This window comes from Ochlerotatus camptorhynchus, unplaced genomic scaffold (genome assembly GCF_037179485.1).
Source record: "Ochlerotatus camptorhynchus isolate MF236.1 unplaced genomic scaffold, CSIRO-AGI_Acam_v1.1 ptg000544l, whole genome shotgun sequence".
Taxonomy (NCBI): Eukaryota; Metazoa; Arthropoda; class Insecta; order Diptera; family Culicidae; genus Ochlerotatus; species Ochlerotatus camptorhynchus.
Window position 1 is genome coordinate 85,182 of NW_027041027.1, and position 27,995 is coordinate 113,176.

The window sequence follows — 27,995 nt, forward strand, 5'->3', positions numbered from 1 at the left end:
ATGTTTAGTTATACGAATCGAATTCGACCATTTTTGAAAAATCGATTTTTTGGTCGATTTTACATATATGTTACCCCATGAAGTGAGTCACAAAAAAGAATACAAAATAATAGCCTTCACCGTTTCTAGAATTTTAAAAATTGCTGCCAAAGCTGCAACAGATTCTTTGCAAAAATCTAAGCTGAAAACAGTCACTAAAATTTTCTGTTGATCAATTTGGCACGGAGATATTGACGTTTGAAAATAGCATATTTTTGAAAATTTTGAAGAAGAGGGATGGGCACCTGATCAGACGGGCGGTCCAACCAGCACAATCAAATAGTTGTCAATATTCAATAAATGAGTATATTCGACTCATTATTGATAAAATACCTAGACATCGATTGCATTTCTGCAAATTCTTATGATCAACTGGCGTGAAATAACCCATATAGAGCATTATATTGGAAGTTGATAAAAATACAAGAATTTTTCAATATATGGTTTTAGTACGAGCAATTCTCATTGAACCAGCCTATTTTTTGAACGAGGTTCCTTAAAACCAATTTATTTGTACTCATTTAGTTATGAAACTAGAATAATCGATCGGCAAAGGTCAAATTGATTTTTTTTTAATTAATTAATTTAACAAATTAACTTTACAGAGCCGAGGATTCATGTTCACTATAAAATACACCTTAAAGCTATAGTCAAAAGGTACAACACAATAAAAAATTTATCTTCCACTGTCCAATAAGCCTCCTCCACCTGAGACTGAAAAGTTCGTTACTCGATGAAAAGTACGTTTGATTGAGCTGAATTTCGCGTCTATTATGACTCAATTTTATGTCAAAATTGACGCTCGTATATGTCAGTCTCACAGCACCTAAATTAACATGGTTTTTTCTAAGTGTGTACAGTCCAAAATTTCGATGAAGAAGTCCAATTTTTTATGCAAATAGAAGAAAAGGGGAAAGTTAGGGCTTTAATTTGATATGACCAAAATGTTTGCAGCCATATCAGGTTTGGCTGCCATGGATGTTTAAAATAAAACGCAATTTTCATAAAGAGTTTTCACTGGGGGCTGATAATAAACTAAGCACACCGATTTTTGTATTACTATTGCTTTCTGTTCAGCATATGAGTTTAAGCTTTTGTTTATGAGATTCGCCCAAAATTTTGTTGGTTTATAAAAGAGAAAACGGTGCAATTTCGTAGAGTGTTAATTTATTTCTCGTCTAGGAAATTTCAAAACACTGTTTTTTTTTCTCAATTTGGTTGAAAATTGTTTTGAATTTTCGAAAAATTTCATTACTTTAAAATTTAAGCCGTTTTAACTATAAAAATAAATACAAACTAAAAGGTTTGGAATATCCCAACATAATTTTAAATTCATATAAATTTTGCACGAAATTTCAAAAACATATTGTTGTCTGAATTTCAAGCAACTTGGAAGTAGCCCACGATCCATAGTTCGATTAGTTAGATTGAGAAACGCTGGTTTTGATTAATGCGTCTTTTTATCGGAAAATACTCAATACACCCGTCGCAGTAATTGAATCTTTTCCTAATTAAAATGGGTATTTCCTGAAAAAGATGCACTTATCTTTATGTCTAAATTGTTGAGAAAGTTGTTTAAACGGTTTTACCGAGACCGGTTTTGCTGAAACCGGTTTACCGGTAAAACCTTGCCATATTTCAATTCAGGTGAATTGTATATCCAATGTTTGAAGTTTAATTACCCAATTATACCAATATTAAGGTTTGCGTGAATTCTAATAGACTCTAATAACCTGCAATTATCAAATTTAATCATTAATTTTATCAAATGTTATTCAGCCAGCTTCATAAAAATTATATCGTTCAAAACCATTTTAAATTAATATTTTGATCTAAAAGCAGCTTTATTTAATCTTGACGTTCTTAGTATGTTATAACTTGAAGTAAAGCTGAAATTTATTAGGACTGTTTTTGGTTTAACTCAAAACTGTAACATTATCCACCTGTCATAATATATTTTTTTATAAAATACGTTGGGCTAGCAACTGAGCACCGCTTGAACTGATGAAAGTCTAGCTACAATATTTAGTGGTATTAGCTGCATAGGAGCTTACTCAGCCAAAAAGGCATATTCTGCATTAAATTAGCTTGACTTGGAAACCTACTTTAAATAATGTCTAGCACTCACGAATCCTTTAACCATTCTAAACCAGTTATTTAACTTAGTAAGGGTCTAACCGGTTTAAAACCATACTAACTCTTACAACCAAAACCAATCCAGTATCACCAATCTTTTTTTAAAGATAGTTTTGCTAGACACCATGTTGAACCCGCTCCTCTCTTATTCTAAGGCCTTGCTTCATTTGCGCATCTTTTGTTTGATCTCAGTTATTTTGATAGCCATTTTATTAAATAATTAACATAATATCTTTATGATAAATCGGGCTTTTCAGCTTAAAGCTTTAATTGCCATGTCTATCGCTAGTATATGTATCTTTTCGTATGCGTTTGAACAGATCAATTATTACAGTAGGTAGGGGAAATGGATGTAATGTCGGCCTAAATGCCCCTAATTTGGGCCTGTACATAAATTCAGCAATCGACAATCGGCGATCAAAAATATCCATAAGTACCGTCCCAATGAGGCGTTCATCTAGATAAAATTGATAAATAGTAGATTTTTAGCGATGGGCCCAATCCTAGAACCATAGGCCAACATTATAGCCATTTCCACTATACGTTATTTTTGTTCATCATTAAATTCAGGAAGCCTTTCAGCTGCTCTTATGATACGTGTCTTACCAACGCGCAGGAAGTTTTGTTTAAAAAACAGATCTCCCTTCGTACATCGAACTTAGGCCCTAGAGCCAAGATTTTGTTGGATAGCTCTGCTTCATAGTTATTCCATGTATCTTTAAAAGAAGCAGAGAAGTAATGTTTCCCCTCAAAAACACCTCTCGAGCTTTAGGAGACATGTATTTTAAAAAGCTTATAATTATTATGCTTTGAACCAATTGGCTTCCACTCCAAGTAATCAACAAGCGTCGCTATGAAAAATAAGGTTAATTAGGGCTGCAGAACTTTAAATTATTCTTGTATCAATCCGCTATGCACACGATATTAGATTAACAGTAGAATAACAGCTGAATAACTGGACTGGAAATCGAACCCACCTCACCGTGCATTTTCTAACCAGGGTATTGGGTATAGGGTGGAAAATTTCTCACTTCTCTGGACATAAGGTATGATTGTCTCAAATAATAACTAGGGAAGTGCATCTAGAACACTAAGTTGAGAGCACGAAATATGCTAATATGCGATAAGCAATAAGCTTGAAATGCAAAGAAGAAGAAGCATAACATCGAAATATTGCAAATATTTCTCATCATACAAACAATAACGCACTCATTACGGTAGGAAGTAAAAAAAACATAAAATTAATCAATGTGGATGCTGCTTTACGACAGTGTGATGCAAAACACGTTTCACATCACTTAAAGGTTACGTGCATCCTAACAAGTTTCCTGTATTCGAGCTGTTGTTGGAATTACTGTAGCAATCGGCTGCAGTTATAACAAGCGTAGCGACAACGGTGGTGGTCAGCTGTGGCTTTGCTTACAAATAGCGGCAAAACTGCAAACCCCAACCAAAAGCGGAGGCGTTAGCATTTTATTCAGCAATGGAGAGCTTGCAACTGATGAGGACGACCGAAGGGGCGGCAATACAATTAATTATGCATACACACAAACTGTTCGCCGGTTAGCTACTATAGAACCATTGCGCATTGTTAAGCACCTTTGGTTGATCATCAGGCCAACCTGTGCAATGTCTAAGTGGATTTCAATGTAGTAATTAGAGTTCACCTGTTGTGCTGGTCTACCGTAGGGGTGGATCAATCAATTTCATAAGCTACTGTGGCTGTCAAATGTTAAACTTCATGTAATTTTCGTAAAGGTGCATCTTGCATGACTTAAAACTCATCCAAATATCTTTAAGTTTTTAGTTCACACGAACAATCAAACTCATGTAAACTTTAAATAACCAGTACTTCAACTAAATTTAATATAAACCGTTTGTGTCCAACGTAAGCTCATACAAAAACAGTTTCTAGTATAGGACGGCAATTAAATTTTCGATGACCGCAAGATGAGAGGTTTTCCTTCTATTGTCCAAACGAACTTGTTGAAATCGGCAAAAAAAAAAATAAATATTTATTAAGGGAACCCCATTGTGAAGCCACCCACCAGTCTGCCAAATTAATTCATCAAGGTTTTTTCACAGTCGCGTGGCTTTGCCTTTGTCTCAATTCAAAAGTTACGGCTCTTTTCCAGTTGCTTCGTCTTCTTCGATTTTTTTTTTTCATCTACATATTATATTACGTACTAACTGGGACTTAACACCGGCCCTCAACTTAGTGTTCTTTGAGCACTTCCTGAATTATTAATTGAATGTTTCTAAGCCAACACATAACATTTTTGCTGTCGTGCTAACAACCTACACACAGGGAATTCGGGAAAATCGATCGGACCCTAAATCGAACCTTCCACTTCCAACATGCTTTATAATCGTGACTCTACTGGCTAGGCTAACGAGAGGCCCCTTTGTTAATTGCTTCTGTTGATGGAGTAAACATCCATCTTTACCATGATCAACGACCTGTACCTTGTTGAATAGATCACCAAGCCAGCAAGTCACCAAGGAAGTACGAATCACGCTTGGTTAGTTGTTTACCTCTATCTTAATAAACACAATGGGAAGACTGATGCGAAGACTGTCTGTTCATTGTCCAAAGAATATTTACCCACAAACAATTTAAATAGTTATGACTAATATAAAATAATCAATGAAAATGTGCTGATGGCAATAATAAGATTCTAGATCAAATCATGAATATTCACTGGTTAGATTTGGTCAAACATTTGATTTTGGTAAGTGATTTGCCGGTTATCTGTGTGGGTAAGTGTGCTCGTGTATTTCATTGCAAGTGCACTACACTCACGCGGACTCAGGCAAAGCTTATCACAGATAATGCAAATGTTCTATTCAAGTGTAGTAATTGTCTGTCAGATCAGAGTTGTGACGAGCAGAATGTATCGGTTTCGGATACCAAAATGCTGGGGGAAGCAATGAAGCAATTGTCTTCTGTTGCTGACTCTATCACTGGTATACGAAACAACGTTGCTGCTCAGATAGACAACGCGTTGAGAATTGGCATGGAAAAAATGCAACAAAATATGAACGATTCTTTAAGTTGCTTTGAAAAATTAATTAGTGAGAAATGGAATACGATGACTAGTTCATGTTTTGAAATTAGTACGGAAAAAAATTTAGCTGCAACGAATGGTGCATCTAGGACGGTTCATTCTGAATCGGACCGAAATCCCAGACGCAAAAAACGTAAATTTCAAAATAGTGACAACGATTCTACTGATGATGTTTTTCAAGAAAATGCGAGTTTTGCGGATGTTGTAAATAGATCTAGTCATGCAAGTAAAAGTAAAAATATTAGTAACAGTAATAGTAACATTAACAGTAACAGTAACATTAACAGTAACAGTAACAAACAGAGTAATCGTAAGACTCGTCCGGTCATTGTGATCAAACCAAAAGAGTCCAAACAAGCTTGCGAAGATACTCGTAAGTTTTTGAAAACTCAGTTGGATCCAAAAACACACAAAATCAGTAATTTTAGGAATGGTAAAGATGGCTCTATTATTGTTGAGTGTGCAACAGGAGCTAATCTAAATGATGTAAAAACTGGTATTGAAAGCAATCTGGGTGAACAATATAGTGCTGTTGTTCCCACTTCGGTGCCAAGATTGAAAATAGTGGGCATGAGCGATCAGTTTTCCTCCGATGTCTTCATTGACTACTTAAAAAGTCAAAATGAAGACATCGCTATAAATGATGTTAAAGTAGTGAACATGTTTGAAAATCCACGCTTCACTTATAACAAGTTTAGTGTTGTAATTGAAGTCGATGTCGATACTTATAAATGTTTGTTATGTGCGAAAAAAGTAAATGTAGGGTTTGATCGGTGCTCGATAGTTCCCGCGATTAATGTGTTGAGATGCTTCAAATGTGGAGAATTTGGGCACAAGAGCATGGATTGCAAAAATTGTGATAGATGCTCTAGGTGCAGCCAACAACACAAAACGTCGGAGTGTACGTCAACTGTATTGAAATGTATTAATTGTTTGAAAACGAATAAAGAACGAAAAATGAACTTGGACGTCAACCATGCCGCATTTAGCTCGGAATGTTTGCTTTATAAAAGACTTTTTGATCAGAAGAAAAGCAGCTTGCGTTTCAATAAATAGCAGCCAAGTTCCAGGAATGTGAATCAATTCGATTTTTTATACTTGAATATTGCGGGGTTGTCAACAAACTACGTAGCATTACGTCAGATTGTTGAGGAAAAACGTCCTCTTTTAGTTTTCTTATCTGAAACTCATATTGTAGAAACTGAAGCTTTTGATCAGTATAGTATTCCGGGATATATTGTTGCTGCTTGTTTATCACATTCTAGACACACTGGCGGTGTTGCTATTTATGTCAAAGAATCAGTTCAATTCAACCTTCGTACCAACGAAGTTATTGATGGCAACTGGTTCTTGGGCATCACAGTTGTACGTGGCATGAAGATGGGTAATTATGGTGTTTTGTATCATTCTCCCAGTTCTAGTGACCAGCGTTTTGTTGAAGTTTTAGAGAACTGGTTTGAGACATTCCTTGATTCTAGTAAATTAAATATATTGGCTGGTGATTTTAATATTAATTGGCGTGATAACCATAATTCGAATCATTTGAAGCGTTTAGCTGAGTTTTTTAATTTAAAGCAAACGGTAAATGAGTATACGCGTATTTCCAGGCACAGTAGAACTTTAATTGACCACGTTTATTCCAATTTTGATTCCATTTGTTCAGTTACGGATACTGATTTGAAAATAACCGATCATGAGACTTTAGTGATTAATGTCTTAGACCATGTTAACGATAACGATAATTTTGTAAAATTGAAGTGCTGGAGGAAATATTCGAAGCAAGCTGTTTCGAATCTTGTTGAGAGAAGCCTGGATTTTCCATTCGCTTACCGGCCGATTAGATGAATCTACAGCTGTTCTTAATAACGCTTTGAAAACGTGTACCAATCAACTAGTTGAGCAAAAGTTTGTTTCTTTGAAAAACTCGAACAGCTGGTACAATTTGGATCTTTTGCGTCTTAAACGGAAAAGGGACAAATTGTACAAAAAGTTTTGTAGATCTAATAATGACAATCATTGGACTAGGTACACAATCGCGCGTAATAAGTATTCACAATCGATAAAGAAAACTCGTTATGAATATGTTCAAAGGAAGATTGATCAGCATCAAAACAACAGCAAAGAGTTATGGAAAATTTTGAAATCTTTATTAAAACCTAGTAATTGCAAACCGCGGTCCATAACTTTTAATGGCACATTAGAACAGTCAGAACAAGTAATTGCAGCTAAGTTTAATGATTATTTCGTAGATAGCGTTTCATTGATTAATCAATCTATTGAATTGGTCGATGAACCTGACGAAATAAAACAGCCAGTTAATAGTAGTTGTAGATTTGAAGTTTTTCACCCAATCACATTAGATGAACTTAGAGTTATTTGTTTTTCATTAGGAAAATCGGCTGGAGTAGATAATGTTAATGCTAGAGTTATTCAAGATTGCTTTCATGTCATTGGCCACATCTTGCTGGACCTTATTAATGAATCATTACAAACTGGACATGTGCCACAAATTTGGAAGGAATCCTTAGTGGTCCCTATTCAAAAAGTTGCTGGAACGATTAAAGCCGAAGAGTTTCGTCCCATCAACATGTTGCACACATTAGAGAAATTTTTAGAACTTGTTGTTAAAGGCCAGCTGTTGGAGTATTTAAATAGTAATAGTTTGTTGATACCAGAACAATCGGGATATCGGGAAGGTCATTCTTGTGAAACCGCGTTGAATTTAATATTAGCGAAGTGGAAAAATAACTTGGAGTGTAAAGATACGATTGTTGCTGTTTTTTTGGATCTTAAACGCGCTTTTGAAACAATTTCTAGGCCCTTATTGTTAAGATCAATCAAGCGCTTTGGAATTACGAGTACTGCATATAAATGGTTTGAAAGCTATTTGTCTGACAGAACTCAACGGACTGTTTTTAATGATTCTGTTTCCAGTCCCGTGGGGAATACCCTTGGAGTGCCCCAGGGAAGTGTATTAGGGCCCCTGTTATTTATTATGTATATTAATGACTTGCGACGTGTTTTACGATTTTGCGACATTAATCTTTTTGCAGATGATACTGTGTTATTCATTGCAGCTAAGGATTTAGATGATGCCGTTTTACACTTGAATGAAGATTTGCGTTCTCTAAGTAGATGGTTGAAGTATAAGCAGTTAAAATTGAATACAAGTAAAACTAAATTTATGGTAATTTCGCGGACCGAGTAAATAAGAACGTCTCTGTTGTAATTGATGATGAGACTATTGATCGCGTTCGGGAGATTAAATATCTTGGCGTGATTATTGATGACACACTTAAGTTCAACTCTCACATTGACAATGTCATCAAGAAAATTGCCAAGAAGTATGGAATTCTATGTCGACTGAAAAACGATTTAACTATTGCCAGTAAAATACAGCTATACAAATCAATCATCTCTCCTCATCTTGACTTTTGCCCTTCCATTTTATTTCTGGCCAATGCAACACAAATATCGAGATTACAGCGCTTGCAGAGTAAAATAATGCGTTTGATTTTGAGATGTAATAGATTCACTTCCTCAACTTTGATGTTAGACGCCTTACAATGGTTGTCGGTGAAGCAAAGAATTGTATATTTGACTATGGTGTTCATTTTTAAAGTAGTTAACGGTTTGCTGCCTCGATATTTGTGTGATCGAATTGAAAGAGGAAGTGACTTTCATAGATATAATACTAGAAACGCGGTTGAAATAAGAACACCACATTTCTTGACTTGTGCTTCACAAAATTCATTATATTATAAGGAATAAATGTTTTCAATTCGATGCCTAGACATATCAAACGTTTAGCAACACTTACAGAATTTAAAAGACTCTGCATTTCACACGTTGAAACTGTCTTTTGAACAGTTATCCAGTGATTTTTTTTATGAATTGACAAATTATGTATCTTGACGAAGTTATCTCTTACGGATTATTTTATATGGATAGCTGTCATAACGACTTTTTAATAATTATTGTACCACTGCAAAAACTATTTCTGTTCGCCACGAGGGTGATGATGGATTTTTAATATATGATTTTATAGTAGATTAATTAAAAAAAAAAAGTAGTCTACAAAGGTTTGAGCCTCGCGCGCGTATTACGGATATAGAGGACTGAATTTAACATTTGATAAATTTTATTTCTGGCCAATGCAACACAAATATCGAGATTACAGCGCTTGCAGAGTAAAATAATGCGTTTGATTTTGAGATGTAATAGATTCACTTCCTCAACTTTGATGTTAGACGCCTTACAATGGTTGTCGGTGAAGCAAAGAATTGTATATTTGACTATGGTGTTCATTTTTAAAGTAGTTAACGGTTTGCTGCCTCGATATTTGTGTGATCGAATTGAAAGAGGAAGTGACTTTCATAGATATAATACTAGAAACGCGGTTGAAATAAGAACACCACATTTCTTGACTTGTGCTTCACAAAATTCATTATATTATAAGGAATAAATGTTTTCAATTCGATGCCTAGACATATCAAACGTTTAGCAACACTTACAGAATTTAAAAGACTCTGCATTTCACACGTTGAAACTGTCTTTTGAACAGTTATCCAGTGATTTTTTTTGTGAATTGACAAATTATGTATCTTGACGAAGTTATCTCTTACGGATTATTTTATATGGATAGCTGTCATAACGACTTTTTAATAATTATTGTACCACTGCAAAAACTATTTCTGTTCGCCACGAGGGTGATGATGGATTTTTAATATATGATTTTATAGTAGATTAATTAAAAAAAAAAAGTAGTCTACAAAGGTTTGAGCCTCGCGCGCGTATTACGGATATAGAGGACTGAATTTAACATTTGATAAAAAAAATGCAATTTTGAAGCTTATTTGGAAGATACTTTGAGTTAGTAGTAAGTTTTCTGGCAAATGTTGGGGGTTTGTGAGCATTCCTGATATTGCTGAAAATTATGATAGCATCAGATTGCGGGGTTACTAGTGTAATAGGATGCTTTGTTGATTGTTCATTAACTCTTGATTGCTTGTAATACTTATGAATATTTTAGGTGGACAAAAAGGCGAACTAAGAGGTGGACGCCTGAGCTTTTCCACATTTATATCGCTGTGAAGCAACTGTAAACTTTAGAGGGAATCTATATCTGTAACTGAAACCAGTTCGATTTTGTTTGCCAACCTGGTTAAAATGTCATATTCAATTATCTTAAAGATAAATCGTCCAGCTCAAACCTTTGTAGGGGTAAGAGGTGGGACCATCATCATCATCATCAAACATATGCAGGATATGATTGATTGCATGGATTTCTATGAAATTGAAAAAAAAAGAAAAAGGCTCTCCACCAGAGAAATTGCATTCCGCTGTCTTCTCTTTAAAAGGAAGCACGATCATATCTAGCATCTAGCAAAAAACTCCCTTTTAGTTAGTTTTCTTTGGAATGCGTTTCTCACAATTTGTAGGAGTAAAATAATTTTATGTGTAACATTATATAGATTTTTTTAATTTTCAAAACATTGCGCAGTTGAAAAACCGGACCCGTAATCGTACTTAATTGGATGGCACTAGTTTTAAGGTCTACAAAATACCTATACTTATGTAAGCAATACAAGGAATCGATTTGTTATGGTCCCATCTAGTGCAGATCAGTAGCTAATAAAACAGTACAAAAACTGATTTGGTACCCGGGAAATGTATTCAAATAGCACCTATATATTGTAACAATATTAGAGGAACCAAATTACATCCATTTTATAATGTACGTACCTGAAAAAATATTAATTTTGCCTGATTCTCCCCAAATACAGCAAAGAATCTAGAAAAGCGTCTGAAAACTCATTTGGCGTCCGGAAAATGAATTCAAAAAGCATCCATCTATGATAAAAAAAATATCAGGGGAAATGAATGCCACTCATGTCATATTGTGTAGACCTCTAAAATGGTCCATTTTACCAGATTCTCCCCAAAATACATGATAGGAGCTAATTAATCATTTTATGACTTGTTTGGCGAAGGGGAAATTAATTCAAGTCGCACCCATCCATTGTAGATATATTAGGGAAATTGAATGCCACCCATTTCAGATTGTAAACACAATAAACAATTGGGAAAAATGATTCTCCCCAAAATATATGCATATGAAAATTGGTTCTCGTTGCCCGATTCTCCTCAAAATACTTGATAAGAGCTAATACATCGTTTGAATATTTATTGAGCGCCCTGGTTTTATCATTTATTTTGGGGAGAATAAGCGCCAAATAAGTCGACAAATGTTTGATTAGGTTCTAGCATGTAGGTTGGCGGAATCGGGTAAAATGGATCATTTTTAGAGGTCTACACAATACAAAATGAATGGCAATTGATTCCCCTGATATTTTTACAATAGATGGGTGCAATTCGAGATCATCTTTCAGGCGCTTAACAAAGGGATTTTTTAGGATTAGGAATCCTGATGAATGTGGGCGTCTTAGTGGAATACATGTATAATGAGAGAGAGAAGGATTAGTAGTTTCCTTTTAATTCCACTACTTTATTTGCTTATCCTTGACAGATACGCGTATTTCGTCTACAATGTGCAGACTTCTTCAGTGTCTTGTACTAATACTCGACTGAAGAAAAACATCGCATTTACCGAATATATATTAACACAGGTACATTTTCACTTAGAAACTAGGTAAACTTAAATTTAATTTTCTATAGGAACAGGTACTCCGCTGCCTACTCGTTGATGTGTCCTAGGTAGTAACTTGAAAAGCCATGTGTGTCCGTTTCCTTGATCCCTGTTGAGTAAAGTTGAATTACGTTGTTTGTTGATCTCGAGGCTTTCTGCATCATCCAATTTCCATGGTGTAGATACGGTTCGTAAAATCGTGATGTCCTCCGTGGATAGTTGGTGGTCCTCTGTGAAGATGTGTTCTGCAACCTTTGATTTGAAATCATATGTTAGGCCTTTTTCCTCTTGCTTTTTGGCCTTATTAACCTCCGCTATATGTTCTTTAAATCTAGTTGCTAAAGTTCTCGTGGTTTGTCCTACATATACTTTGTTACAATGATTACAGCTTATTTTATATACACCTGATTTACCTAAAACATTAACTGGGTCTTTAGTGGATCCCAACAATGATTTCAACTGGTTATGTCCACTGGTGAAAACTAAATCTAATCCGAATTGTTTTAACTGTGGTCTTAGCTTACAAGTAATATCTTGATCAAATGGAACGGACACTCGTTTCAATAATTCAGGTGCTGCGGTGAGGGTTGTAAATAATCTCCTTTGTTGAATTCTCGCTTTTTTATCGATGATTGCCTGGATTGTGGTCTCCTTGTATCCGTTGAGTCTTGCTGTTTCGAAGATGTACTGTAATTCCTTAACCTTTCCTGTATCGCTGAGTGGAAGAGTCTACATTCGATGAATCATGTGGTGAAAGGCGGCCATTTTCTGCTGGAACGAATGGTTGGAAATATTGGGGATAACTCTTTTGGTGCTTGTTGGTTTCCTGTAAATTTCGTATTCAAGCGAGGAAGATGATGACGATTCCCTGATGACTAGAAGATCGAGAAATGCAAGTTTCCCGTCTTTTTCTACCTCGTGAGTGAATTTGATATCCTTGTGAATTCTGTTGATCTCATCTAAAATTTGTGGAAGGGCTTCCCGTTTAACTACGCTGAAGATATCGTCAACAAACCTCCACCAACGGTTTGGTAATAGTCCTTTCTCCTTCAGGATTGTCTCCAAGTTGGCCATGAAAAGTTCACACAAGAAGGAGGATAGGGGGTTTCCCATTAGGGCTCCTTTCGTCTGCTTGTAGAAGTTACCTCGGAAAGAGAAGTAGTTCTCTTCCATACAAAGGCGGGTCAGCTTAAGGTACGTCCGAACCTTGTTTCTCCATGCTGCATCCTCTCGTTGTGTTAATAGCCAGTCCTCCAAATGGTTGATCGCTTCCTTGACCGGTACGCTGGGAAAAAGAGCTGTGACGTCGTTTTATCATGTATTTTGGGGAGAATCGCGTGAAATGGACCATTTTTTCAGAATGAGTTTTCAAACGCTTAATTGACTTCTATCATGTATTTTGGGAGAGTTGGGCCAAATGTATTATGATTCCTTGTGTTGTTTACATAGGTATAGGTAATGTCCTCTTATTATGTATGATTACGGGCCCGCCTCTTTCCTATTGTGCATTGTATGATAACCAACTAACGACAACTTTTACAAACCTAAGTTTTTCCTCCAAAGAAAAAATATATTTGAAATGTATTACAATAAATCTGAAAATCCATCATGATATTGAAGGATTAGCATTATTTTCGATTCACTTATAAAATAATAATTTTAATAAGCCGATAGTCCACAACAATATTTTTTTTGAAATGTACTAACCCACACGCTTAGAAAAAATCATCTAAATTTAGGTTCTCTGAGAGTGACATATGCGTTCTTTGTCTTAGCATGTTCCTCATCGTCCTTAATTGGCGTTGACAGCGACTCTGTAGCTCTTTACTCGAGACTATGAGAAAATCCATAAGCAAACGTCAGACTGTGCGTGAAACACGGCGGACTTTGTACTATCCTTTCACTTCACCGAAAATTCCCATAAGAAACTGTCTAAATTTGCTGGAAGAGCAAATTTTTCGACGGTGCCGTCAACGCCAATTCGTATGTAAGGGAGAACAGCCCATAATGCACCCCTGGGGTAAAATGCCCACTTATAGAAAAACAGCGATAACTTTTCCTCAGATGCATTTTCCGGGTAACGGATTGTGTTTGTTTTCAACTAGAGGTTTCACAATTGATTCTTGATCATAAAATCATATTTTGACCTACTGATTCCCTTAGAAAAAAGCATTTTGTGCAAAATATGATACAGTTGTTAAAATCGTCGACTTCAAATTAAGCTTTTAACAGCATATATCGCAAAAAATTGAACTAATTCACTTTTCGTATATTTTTTAGATGTTTTACTTAATGAATCACAGCTTAACACTCTATTGCGACCTTATTTCTGATGTAACATAAAGGAATAATCATCAGGCGTCAGATCACCATGAATCAGGCGTTTTGCCCCGCTATCATATTGGAACCAATTTATAAAATACCTTGAAAATCATGAAAATGCATCGTTCTATAGTTCGAAATCACTTGATCTTCGTAGAAAACATGGTAATGAACCAAACACCATTACTTTCTTCTTGATTTTAGCTTCCATACGCCAGCAATTGACGATTTTGCTTAAACGGTGCGTTTTGCACCATCCTACCCTACTATCCCGACTTTGTAGTAGTAATACGCATCGTTTCGATGCTTGAAAACAAATGGCTACTTTTTCTGAGCATCGCTTGCTTCCTCTCCGCTTGGTTTCCTGGTTTGACCAGGAAATTTGAACTCCGTTCATAGTGACTATGTGGCTACTACTAGGTTTCAAAAAGAAAGCTCTAGGCTTATGTGGAAATATTATAAGTTGAGTTTTGGATGCGTTGGGAGAAATCTTCCATTTTTGTAAATAAGAAGAAAAAATATCAAAACTTTTCTGCAGTCCGCTGCAAATAACACGAAAACTTCTTCCTTTAGTAGAAATGCCTGTGTCATCGGCAAACAAACATTTGCGGCAATTAAATTTTTTTCAATTTAGCAATCAAACACACGTAGAAATAATTATTTTTACACGAGACGTAATTCAGTTTTGACTTAAATCATGAAACGTAAACAAACATGGCATGTACAATTAAGTGTCCTTAAACTGAAACATATCCAACTCGACGTAAAGTGCATTTGATTGAATTGACTTTCTCGTCTTTTTCAACTGATTCTTATGTCAAAAGGGCCGCTTGCATGTGTCGGTCTCAGGGCAGTGTGAACCTTCATGCCAAACACTGTCGAATACTTTTTCTATGTCTAGAAGAGCAACTCCAGTTGAGCAGCCCTCAGATTTGATTGAACGAATTAAATTGGTAACTCTTAAGAGTTGATGAGTAGTTGAATGCCCATGGCGATTCCTCTCCGCTGTTCTTCTCAGCATCCGGGGACGTCACATCCATCTCCACCATCTCTTTTTCCAGCACCTCAACCGTTTTTTCTGTGCCGTTAATGTTGTTGTCCATTGACGATGCACCTCCAGCCAATACACCAGCGTACGTACTGCTATTGTTCTGTTCTTCGTTCCGTTGTTGATTTACTTTTCCTGCTGTTGTTGTACTGGCTGACTCCAGTTCTTGCACTTAAGTGGACCCTACACGATTGCTTTTATTGACAATATTCGTATTGTCAATACATTCTATATTGACGTCAATATATCGATATTGACAATATTTCTGTATTCACACCATCAATATTATTGTCAATAATTCCCCTTCGCTTCAATATATTGATACGTGTGGGGTTTGCTTTAGGGTAGGAATCCGATGCCTCTCCATGATACAAAATAAACACATGTTCTTGTTCGCTTGATATAATATATTCCACTTCCCATTGAGCAAATGCAGGGAGTTGGAAATTTCTTTTTTGTACGTCATTATCTATATCCATATACATATATCGTACACCTGTGTACTAAGGTGTCCCAAAATAACACTTTTTCTGGGACCCACTCTCCAAATGATACAGTCTGAAACGCGCAAAAATGGGTCAAATTTGTGTATTTCTGTTAAAAATGCTTTAAAAAAAACCTGAAATGCTGCATTTGGAAGTTGCGTGTATATGCAGTGGTTGCTATGATGAGTTTTCACCGTTTGCTCTCCAGTTTTCAAAATGACGTCCAAGCAAGAGGAGCAGCGTGTCAAAATTTTGCTCGCGCAGCAAGAGAATCCAACGTTCTCACACGCCAAGTTGGCAAAATTGCTGGATGTGGCCAAATCGACCGTGACAAACGTTTTAAAAGTGTTCGGGGAGAGTCTGTCGACCGCGGCGGCAATCGTAATCCGGACGTGGCAGCGACGACGAAGAAGGTGGCCGTGAAATATAAGCGGAATCCTAACCTCTCCGTCCGGGACGTCGCTGGCAAGCTCAATGTCTCCCATACTACTGTGCAGCGGGCCAAGAAACGAGTCGGGTTGCCGACGTTTAAGAAGGTGAAGGTGGCGTACCGAGATTACAAACAAAACACGTCGGCAAAGCAGCGGTCCCGAAAGCTGTATACGAATCTTCTCACAAAGTTCGACTGTGTCGTCATGGACGTCATGGAAGGTGGATTATAAGCAGCATCCGGGACAGTGTTTTATACCGCATCAGGAAAAGGGAAGGTGGCTGAAATTTTCAAAACCATCAAACTATTGAAGTTCCCGAAAAAATATTTCGTCTGGCAGGCCATATGCACGTGTGGTCTAAAAAGTGGCATTTTCATTACTACGGGAACCATCAATCAAGAGATCTACGTCCAGGAGTGCCTGGAAAAGCAGCTGCTCCGCCCAACAGCTCAGAACTCCACCTTATTGAACGGTATTGGGCCTTGGTCAAACGGAATTTCAAAAAACTAATAAATCCATGGAAAACGAGCAGCAATTTTAATCTAACTGGCGTTCGGCGGCGAATAAGGTCGATGAGACCACTGTGCACATTTAATGGAAGGTACGGCAGTTCGGATTCGGCAAACCAAAAGAATAAACGAACATTTTTCCTTTAAATATATGAATTGAACTACCAAAAGAAAAATAAGAAGATTTTTTCTAATATAAATTTTGACTGAAAGAAACGATTTTTCGTCGACCAATTTTTCCAGTCTTTAGCCAAAGATGTTACAGAAAAGCTTCTGAGTTGCGGCAACTCTGAAAAACAACGTAAACCCGAAGAGGTTTTTGAAAAAAGGGGTGTCTACTATATTAGAAAAAATTGCCAAGGCCTGCTAAATGGTCCATTTTTTCGTGAATTTAATTTTTTTAATAACGATACTTTTACTGCATGAAAATAGGGTATCAAAATAAGACTGATAGCGAATACATCATATCAAGAAGACTGGGAACTTTGCCAGAAACCAAACGACAGATACAATAGCGCTGCGCTTGAGTGAAAGTGGAAGCAACGTATAGAAAAATGAGCAAATACACAAACCTTTCTTCAGAGGATATAATCTTTGCTATCAAATTCGTTCGAAGCATTTACCCTTTGAGCGACAGATGACGCGATTGTACCTGTCTCATAGCATTTGTATGAGAAAATGGAAGAGTTGCCAGTCTTCTGGATTTGTTGTCTTCGCTAATAGTTTATTTAATACAGCTAGATGGGAAATTATATGATAAACAACTGTACAAAAGAAAGCATTGGCCTATTGTTGGACGTTATAAAGATATTCATGATTTTCTGGAGATTTTTGTTTTTGCATATTTCCTTTACTATCTTCATACATTGGATATGCATACAAAAACGCTCAATAAATAAGATTGATTTAGAAAAGTAGACAAGTAAATATTTTAAACAGAGCTTATAGAGTTATTCTGACTTGAAGGTATTCATAAATATTAGTGTTTGGATCAAACTCGTTCCAGTGAATCCAAAGTACATTGAAACGCCAATAAAAAGGTATCTAATCATGTTCGCTAGTTTGAGTCATAGCTTAAAGGTATGGAAAAGTTTATATATAATCTAATGTCAATTATTTGGTTGTTTTTTTCTTATTATTTGTTGCCAATTGTAATTATTTCAAATATCTTACCTACTTTAAAACTTCGCCGTAACCTCTAAACTTTCCTTAATCTATACATTTATATATGCAAATTTCCATACTTTTAAGTTCTGAATAAAACAAATGGGTAACTCAAAATAAGGTATCCAAATGTAATTGGAAGATAACTTCTGTTTTTATTTATATTTAATCGATTACCGAATAAATCATATTTATTGATCTTTTTTGAATAACATTGCAAAAATATAAGGATTATAAAGAAAATATGTAAAAATATTACTGGAGAATGGATAATCATGACCAACTAAATAATCATCAACAATAGACATATACACATCGGAAAAAAATAATTCCCATAAAAAACTTTTTTGCGTTATAAATTGTTGCCGTTAAATCAGTTCGTAATAGTTCTCTGTTGGTTTCTGTAACAATTTTGATGCAAGTTTCACCCACACCCCAAACTGGCAGCAGGCATTTGTCCAGCAGATGGAATGGACACACTTCCAACAAATCAACACTACCTTCGACTTCCATTGGAGCTGCAGCGTCGCATTCATGATTTCAGGAACGCAAATCACACTTATTGGTTAATGGATCATGAAATCATGATTTTAGTTAGTGTTTTCTGTTGCGTTACGAAATCGTTGGTCGTTGGATACGTTCATGGATTTGGGATTTATTTCACGAAAATGTGATTCACGCGATCAGGATTACGGAAACTAAGTCATGAATTCAAATGAATTAGCAGTTCAGGTTATCGTGATGTTTTTTTTTCACGAATACCAGAACGGTTTTTTTTTTTGCGTCCACGTTAACAAAGTCATGATTAAAGATTCATGGTGAATTGTTCCTCCGTAATTGCTCATTCCCGATTTATACTTGTGCTTATTCACTAGTTCTTGTGAACCTGTAACTCATAATAATGGTTATCAGCACCGTTTTTCGTAGCTAATTATTATTGGTGCATCCATTTCTGGCACAAACTTTATCGGTTTAAACCAATTACGATTCATTAGCATTATGAATCAGCACCACTGTAAATCGGGCATCTCGGTTATGCATCAAAGCATGAAGCATTGAGTCCCCTAGCTAAAGCTTTATTAATAGTGCTTTCTCCTAGCAAACCGATGAGAAGCTACTATCTGAACGGGATCCGCATCCAGCGCTTTCACGAAATTGGCAATTTCACCCATAGTGGGTTTCGCATTTCCATGTGCAAAGCTGAATTTAATCATCAGCTATGTTTCAATGGACATCTCTAGCTGGTTACTTCCAGGCAGCGATAAAAGCGAACGAGCGCCAGACAATAAACAAGAACCGCAACAATAGTTGCTATCGAATAAACAGACTATCGCGTGATCCGCATTGAAAAACACAGCTGCTGCTAGAAAAGCTAATCAACAACAGGTTTGTGGAGTATGTTCATATGAACATCATATTAAATTTATACTGTATTTGAACTAATATAACAAAAGTTGGAGGAGCGATATTTGTGAAATTTAAAAATCAAACATAGTATCGAGGCCTTAAACCAACCGGTCAGCACTCGTTTTTATTTCAGTTACCATGGGGACTTGTGAGTATCCCCCGTCCATTTCAAATTATTTCATTATTTATGAACGGCCCTTGTATATAAAATGACGTTTCACATTCATCTAGTGATCTCCGATTTTTATTCGAATTATTGATTAATCGATTAACGAACCGAAAAGTCAAATATTTGTAATCGGTTGTATCATGCCTATATAAGCTTTAACTTCTCCAGAGGATCATCTTCCATCGTTTCAAACATGTTCTGCACTCTCACTGGTTGAAAAATGACAGCAAAGTGAACAAAAAATAATCGATTAGTTGTAAATTGATTAATTATCTGATTTCGGTGTACTTGTTTTGATAAAAAAAACGCAATTTTTTTACTCTACCAAGGGGGCAGCATAAACACAAAAACACCTGGGGGTATTGATTAGATGAGAGGGAGCGTGAAAGAGGACACTAAAATAGAGAGTTTTTTCTTCGGACTGTTTCATCTTTTTTTTTTTCTTTGCTTTAACCAACATCAGTATTTACCGTTATTTGTTTTTTTTTTTCTTCAGAATAAATCATCGACCATATATTGCAATAAACCCTCATTATATTTTTGCTCAAAGCTACGATCTATAAATTTAATTCCTGCGAATATGCAATGAATCCTTAAGCTTTTTTTAATTTTCATTTGATGACAGATTTAAATTTTATCTCCTTCAAGACTAATGAAGACGTGATTTTTGCACTCTTCAATGCAATTCCCATCAATATGTGACTGCTTTTAGTGCATACACTACGCCACGTCGTGCCTTATTAAGATACCGATAAAAATGTCACGTACCATTTGATTAAAAAAAACTAATTTACCGCTTCATTAGCGCATTATCAGTGACCAAGTATATTGCTGTGAATACATTGCATTGCAATATGTCATTTTGGTAGATATGCTGATGCAATGCACTTGGAATCAAACAATCCAGCACGACTCTTAAAAGCTGGATGTAAGGAAAATCAAAGTTTTCTTTCTGAAAGCAAAATCATATTTTGTACACGAATGGAGAAAACTTTGGATTTCAGCGGAGGTTTAAAAGTTATTTGCTCATGCAATTCACTCCAATTTTTACTTTTCTATTAAACTGTTTAACAAAGCATATCGAGTCTTATTTAAGGAAAATTAATTATGATTGCAATGTAATATAAATTCGTCGAATTAAAAAAAAACTACTTTTATTATATCAAGACCTATATAACAGTTATCTACTGTCGTTTCATAAGGACCAATGTAGCAAACGAAAAGAACAACTTAATCTGCCAATTTCTCGAGAATCAAAAATCACTCAAGTCAACCACCACAATTATTGTGTCGAGTCATTGTTTACGTTTGCGACATTGGCTCCAATGAATGCTCAGTGTCGAGTTGAACAAAATGAGTTCTTACTTTAAATGTCAAAACCTGCTATTTAAAATCATGATATTTTGACGTAGGACTACTTCTGTGATTTCTATATGGGGGTACACTTTGTGAAAACCAAAAATGGAACATGTAACAAAATTATGAAAGATTTTGAAAGTTAATAATTCAGCTGCGCCTGGACTAATTTCAATAATTTTAGCATCAATCGATCAGAAATATTTCTACGCATCTACACATAAATTCAAGACTTTATCATTTTTCAAAGTGTCACTGCTGATAATTGCACGAATGTGCAACTGCTGCTATGATAATTAAAATTATCACCGATTGCCTGCGAAAAGCGATTTACCTAACACAGATTTCAAAGATGCATTCCATCCGGTCTCACAATAGGTGTTTATTCAATCATCGCGTGGTGAGTGGTGGTGTTCTCCAGTACACAACGAAAGGCTGCGTGCAAGCAGCAAGCTGCAGCCCACATGAGCTCCCATAGAAGGAAGAAGAAGCCGCACCGCTATTGATCGGAATCAGTAGCTCTTCGTGAGTCGCTGTGGGCGTTCTATGTCAAACGCGTCATACTAAAGAGTATAAACAGAGAGAACCCGCTCAAGTTCATATTGCTACACAAAACCCAAGCTCCTGCAGCAGTTAACAAATAATAATTTATTATATAAGGCCACGTAGTTATAACTGATGTAAGAACTCAGCACTCACCAACTACCTACTCGGAGATCAAACATACAGCACCCGGTCGACTCAGGCGACAAGAGCAAGCTCTGGAACACCCAGGGTCGGCTAGCTACCGGGTAATCAGAGGGTTTCGCGATACACAAACGAAGAACTTTCACTTTTCTTTAAATGCTTTTATTTGCCACTTTCTGTGTTGTGTGCGTGTTGTTCTGTGTTCATAATTTCGTGTAATATGTGTCGTGTAGCCTAATCGCGTTGTTCGCTGTACCTGTACATACCGCTGCTGCCGTTGATGGTGAATCGGGATGGCCGACACAGTGACTCCTGTCCTACTGTGCGGCCGGAACTCTCGCCAGATTGGCGAAGCGAGCGGATGAAAGGCCAGCGGGCGTTGCTGGACGGTGGGATGGCAGGCGTCGTCCTTCGTTGGCACGATCGGCCGACCGTGGCAAGGCCACCTTGGTCAAGCCGAGAAGGGAAAACTCCTTTGCGATTATGGCCTACGTTTGGCCAGATAGTAGTGTTTCGGCTCGGAAACTGTTTCCAATATTTCCCGAGCCGGCCGTGTGCTGACGGATTACCTTTTTAAGGTCCAATATAAAAAAGAGGTCCTATCGGACGAATACGTAATTAATTTACGGTTTTTGGTGCAGGGTATTTAGTTACCTGAACGTTAAATTTCCCTAGCGCACACTAGCTGTTGCTAGGGGGGGGGGTCCTGGTACACGTTCAAAAACAGCAACTACTGCACTTGCTAATTAAAATGCGTCTTAGCACACGGACGCCTGATATTAAAAGAGGCCGATTTTGGGCAATGGCCGTTCTTTCTCCCAATTTTGTTTCATCCCGTCATCCCGTCATCCTTGTTTTGTATAGTTGTTTGTAGCTCTATGGTGGACATAACGTAACGGCACAACATTTTCACAGCGGTACAGAACCCTATCACTTCTGTGGTATACTGCTGTTCTTGCACAAGAAACGTGAAGGCTCTGAATATATAACATAAATGACAAAAACCTATGAATTTGTGACCAAACGGTTACACTATCCACCACCCCGATAAAAAAAATGTGAAAGCACGAAGTGATTTTGCATTTTTTTAATTTGCTCCCTAAAGTCATCTTCAGCCATCATAGGTTCGTGGATGTGCAACATAAACAACATTCAATTCACAATCTATAAACAATTTATCTCTAAAACGCGCGAAATCATAATTCAAGTTTACTACAAATTAAAAATATAAATAATAAAAACATGCTAAAATATTGGGTTCTCGAGAACATACACAATTATTATATTTAAAATTATTAAAATGAAAATAATTCAACACATGCTATAATCTTACAAAATAAATAAATAAAATTATTAAAATAATCCCGTATTATGGGTAGACAACTCTCTTTGTATCATTTTACATCATTGCTGCGCAGCGAAAAACAATTATATTTACACAACCCTATTTACAAGTATTTACACCACTTTAGATCACATTCGGTACGCACGGCTGAATCCCCTGGCGGGATTAATTCACCGGCGGGCAAACTGTCAACTGTTGACATTTCGCGTGACATTTCGTATTGTATCAATTGCAACTGTCACAGCATATCTATTGTTTTTATTGTTTATTTACTTTATGCGTAACAGTGTGAAATCGGGAAAACATTGAAGTGATTAAAGTTTTAAAAGTGGCCAAATTTGGACGAAACGTTTCGGTAAGTAGTACGTACGTATATAGCATAACGAGTATTGACTTCGTTTGTATGCGTGTGTGTCTTTTTAGGAGAGCTCACGTATTTGGGTTGTTGTGCTAAGCGGCTACAATCTTTGCTCGAAAGATTGGCCCATAGTCAACCCAATAATTCCCGGGATACCGTGAAAGCCATCTTGACGGTGCAAGATGCATTCAGGTAAGTAAAGTGTACACATTAAAATCAATCAACAATGATTGAATGTTTGATTTTAACTAGGCCGATTAAAACATGGGGTTGTTCCACCCCGACATTTGGACAGGTCGTAGATGAGGGCAAGACGTCATCCCTCTTCGTCTACCGATTCTGCCAATGCCGGTGGATCCCCGAAATAGATCAGGTAAGTATGATCCATTCCCAAATTGTTAGCTATCCTTCCGTTTAATGACTGACCGGATTCCTTCATCCCTCAGTGCAACTTGGACAGGTATAGACTAACCAAATTAACGATTCTCCTTAACAAATTAACACAATCGACTAACATTCCATAGTCCTTCGGTGTTAAAAATTGATAAAAATTTACTTTCTCTTTTTATATTCCAGGTTATTTTTCATCCGACACAAACCGACGTTAGCCCTTGTGACTGGGGACAAAAAATAATTCCCACACGACACTGGATGACGGACTTGTGAGTGGAATGTACCTAGGACTAAAAAAGAGAAAATATATGTTTCTAAATTGTATAGGTTTAGAACGATTTGTTTTTCTTTTTGTGATGTTTGAAAGAATGGGTTTGGGTTCCAGGTGTGCATCCGGAACGCGGAATATTCCTAGAATGTTCAAGTTCCAAAATCGATATAAATTTACTGCACAGTTCTTTGGCCGTAGGTTCCTCTTGAATATACTTTGTGGCCTTTTTCCTGATCTTAAAAGATCGGGTTTGCTTTCTTTGGGATTCGGGGTTCGAAGTTAGTGAGTTTGAAGTTTGGAAAGCTTTACCAGGTAAGTCGCGAGGACAGTTCGAAGAAGGAAGCTTCGACTTACTGGTGTTTTCCTGACTGTAAAAGCCGGAACTATTGCGTGACATGGGGCTTCTGTACGTTCCCTTTTTGACCTGAAGCAGGTCATCCGAATCTGAATCGGATTCGCTGAAGGACGGATCTAAATCTTCCGAGTCAGAGCTGGGAACTATCAGCACAATATCTGATTCCGGGTCCGATTCGGGTTCCCTGTATTCGCATGTCGCGCTAGGGGGTAAAAATCGCGAATTAATGTCACTAGTGACGATGTTCATGTCACGCAAAAACAGGTTCATAATTCGTTTAAGTTTACTTACGTCTTCTGGCATGAGGCGGCCTTCTGTCCTCTGATTTCTTAATGTAATCAGAGTTTCTTCGAGGTCCAGTTCCAACTCCTCTAGCGGATAGTTGGGATGTGAAGATGGGAGCGGCCTAGGAATCCCAAGTGATTCCTCCAGGTCCGAATCATCTGCATCGTACTCCTCTGCTTGCCAGGTAATTGGCTCATAATTTGTTTGAGCCTTTGCTAGTTTCTTGCGTGTCATTGTTGTGGAGAATCAGTGGTGTGGGTAGTGGGTTAAAATAAATTTGTATAAAAACATCGCGTATGCGGATCAAAACAAACAGTGATAAACATCATTACAAATAGTGCGCGATTGTTGTCGTGATGATTGGACATGAAATAAATAAAGTTCAATTATGATTTATGATTTTTTTTTTTCACATAAACGATTCGCGATAAAAAACAAAAATAACCAACATCAACGAATTTAGCAATGAAAAAAACAACAATCGGTAGCAAACTGGGTTCAGGACCTCTTTTAATGAAAAACACTTCGAGTTTCGCAAAAATTTCACCAAAGTGCTAAAAAGTGAAGTGGAGACAAACATACGTGCAAGCACGGATCTCTGCCACCTCCCGTCGGAAAAATCCTTAGATTTTTGTATACTACGACGGACCCTTGATTACCTTTCGCGGACTTTTAGTTGGGTGCCAAGTATAACTGATGTAAGAACTCAGCACTCACCAACTACCTACTCGGAGATCAAACATACAGCACCCGGTCGACTCAGGCGACAAGAGCAAGCTCTGGAACACCCAGGGTCGGCTAGCTACCGGGTAATCAGAGGGTTTCGCGATACACAAACGAAGAACTTTCACTTTTCTTTAAATGCTTTTATTTGCCACTTTCTGTGTTGTGTGCGTGTTGTTCTGTGTTCATAATTTCGTGTAATATGTGTCGTGTAGCCTAATCGCGTTGTTCGCTGTACCTGTACATACCGCTGCTGCCGTTGATGGTGAATCGGGATGGCCGACCCAGTGACTCCTGTCCTACTGTGCGGCCGGAACTCTCGCCAGATTGGCGAAGCGAGCGGATGAAAGGCCAGCGGGCGTTGCTGGACGGTGGGATGGCAGGCGTCGTCCTTCGTTGGCACGATCGGCCGACCGTGGCAAGGCCACCTTGGTCAAGCCGAGAAGGGAAAACTCCTTTGCGATTATGGCCTACGTTTGGCCAGATAGTAGTGTTTCGGCTCGGAAACTGTTTCCAATATTTCCCGAGCCGGCCGTGTGCTGACGGATTACCTTTTTAAGGTCCAATATAAAAAAGAGGTCCTGAACGTTAAATTTCCCTAGCGCACACTAGCTGTTGCTAGGGGGGGGGGTCCTGGTACACGTTCAAAAACAGCAACTACTGCACTTGCTAATTAAAATGCGTCTTAGCACACGGACGCCTGATATTAAAAGAGGCCGATTTTGGGCAATGGCCGTTCTTTCTCCCAATTTTGTTTCATCCCGTCATCCCGTCATCCTTGTTTTGTATAGTTGTTTGTAGCTCTATGGTGGACATAACGTAACGGCACAACATTTTCACAGCGGTACAGAACCCTATCACTTCTGTGGTATACTGCTGTTCTTGCACAAGAAACGTGAAGGCTCTGAATATATAACATAAATGACAAAAACCTATGAATTTGTGACCAAACGGTTACATAGTCCTGCGTCACCATTGCGTACAACCCCATAGGGCTGTTTTTTAACAGTTTCGAATCAACATATCCCTCGATAACGGGATGAGTTTTGTTAAATAACCGACGAATTAATGAGTTTTAATGATTTGAAAACTAGGCTCGTGACCGGTAAAATTAACTTCATTTTAATACTACTATCTTGCATCTAGTTTAAAGAATTAAATGTATAAAGGTTGTGGTTTAAACAAATTATATAGTAATAATAAAATGAGATACAAATAATAGTAATATTGAACATTTTGAATGTTTACTGCCATTGGACAACTATAACCAACGATAGAAAGATATTCGTTAAATTTAAACTGCCTCCATAGTAATCCAATCTACATACAAACTTTGAACCATTTGCGCGACCTCAAAACCTTTATCAATCTTTACCATTTTTCGCAAATATTTTAAGATTATGAATCCAGAGGGTTGCCTTAATGATTGCAAACAGTTTTTAAATATCAAATCATCCTAGTGGTGGTCATTAGGGTGGGTCAAGTATGTATGGCAGCTTACATCCTACTGATCCCTGTTTGCACAAATAATGCAAGTACTTGACAAGAACTTCAGGAAACTCCAGAAAACATTAGAGATCTTTAGGAAAGCCAGAAAGATTCAGGAAAGTTCTGGTATCTTCAGAGCAGTTCCATGAACATTCTAAAAATTGTGCGAACATAACGAAAGTTCCTAAAATTTCAAGAAAAGTTTGAGAACTTCAGGACCGTTCGATTAATTTCAGAAAAGTTGCAGAATATTACGTTTGTTCCAAGAACAAAGTTGGCAGTCCCATGAACGTCAGGAAAATTGTGGTAACTTTAATAAAGGTACGAGAATTTCAGACAAAAAAAAATCAGAGCTTTATGTTAGTTCCATTAACATCAGAAACATTGCGGGAACCTTCATGAAGTTTCAAGGGATTTCTTTGAATTTAAAGAAAGATCCGCAAACTTCAGAACTACTCTGAGAACTTTCAGAGCTAAGGGGAAGTTATAAAGTCCTTTATGTTAGGTTTCAATTGCTTCAGGGCAATTCCACAGATTTTAGGCAAATTTCGAGATCTTTAGTGGAGATCAAAAGCTTCAGGATCGGGACAGTTCCATTAAATTCAGGAAAATTTCAGGAGTGTTACAGAAGTAGCCAAAACTTTATTTAAGGGTAGTTACATGAACTTTGGGGCAGTTATAAGAACATCAGTGCAGTTCCATGGATATTGGAAAAATTGCAGGAAATTCATATGTTTCATAAAAGTTAGCAAATAGCGAGAGTTTTCAAAAATTATCGTTAAAGTTATCACAGGGAGGTTTAGAGAACTTAAGAAAAAAAATCAGAAACTTCTCAGAATCTTCGAAAAATTCTCGGAACAGCAGAGAACTTTGGGCAGCTTAGAGACCTTTTTGGCAGTTCACGGGCAATTCCAGGAACATCATCGAAGAGTAGATGAAGTTCAGAAAAGTACAGAGATTTTCAGAAGTTTGTAATATTTAGGACCATTCCATTTATTTCTGGGGGAAGGGGAGTAAAAAACTATTGTTGTCTTTTCATATAAACATATATTCATATAAACATATATTCATATAAACATATAAATTCAATGGGCCTGATTGAAGCGATTTGGACAGAGAGAGTGGAATTTCCAACTACATGTTGTTAACATTTCATGAATTGAAGGTGGGCTCTTGTCCCCACTCATTGCGACATCCCCTTGTATGAGGGCTTGTTCTGTGTAGGATTGAAACACCATCTGTTTTTAGCCGTTCATGCAATGTTAAATTGAATAAACCAGGTATCGTTCTTGATCAAGTCATACGAG

The 27,995-nt window shown here is 37.1% G+C and overlaps 2 protein-coding genes across 4 annotated transcripts in view; one reads left to right on the forward strand and one right to left on the reverse strand.

The window, feature by feature from the left end:
• mol (dual oxidase maturation factor 1 mol) overlaps positions 1-27,995 on the forward strand; it is a 210,664-nt gene that overhangs the window by 22,526 nt on the left and 160,143 nt on the right. The window lies entirely within an intron of this gene.
• Positions 23,896-25,142, reverse strand: LOC135713185 (uncharacterized). The gene has a single exon (XM_065236296.1). The coding sequence runs from the start codon at positions 24,709-24,711 to the stop codon at positions 23,896-23,898; it is 816 nt and encodes a 271-aa protein (XP_065092368.1). The 5' UTR covers positions 24,712-25,142.

Coding starts and splice junctions, on each gene's coding strand:
- LOC135713185 (XM_065236296.1), bottom strand. CDS start 24,711: ATGACACGCAAGAAACTAGCAAAGGCTCAAACAAATTATGAGCCAATT.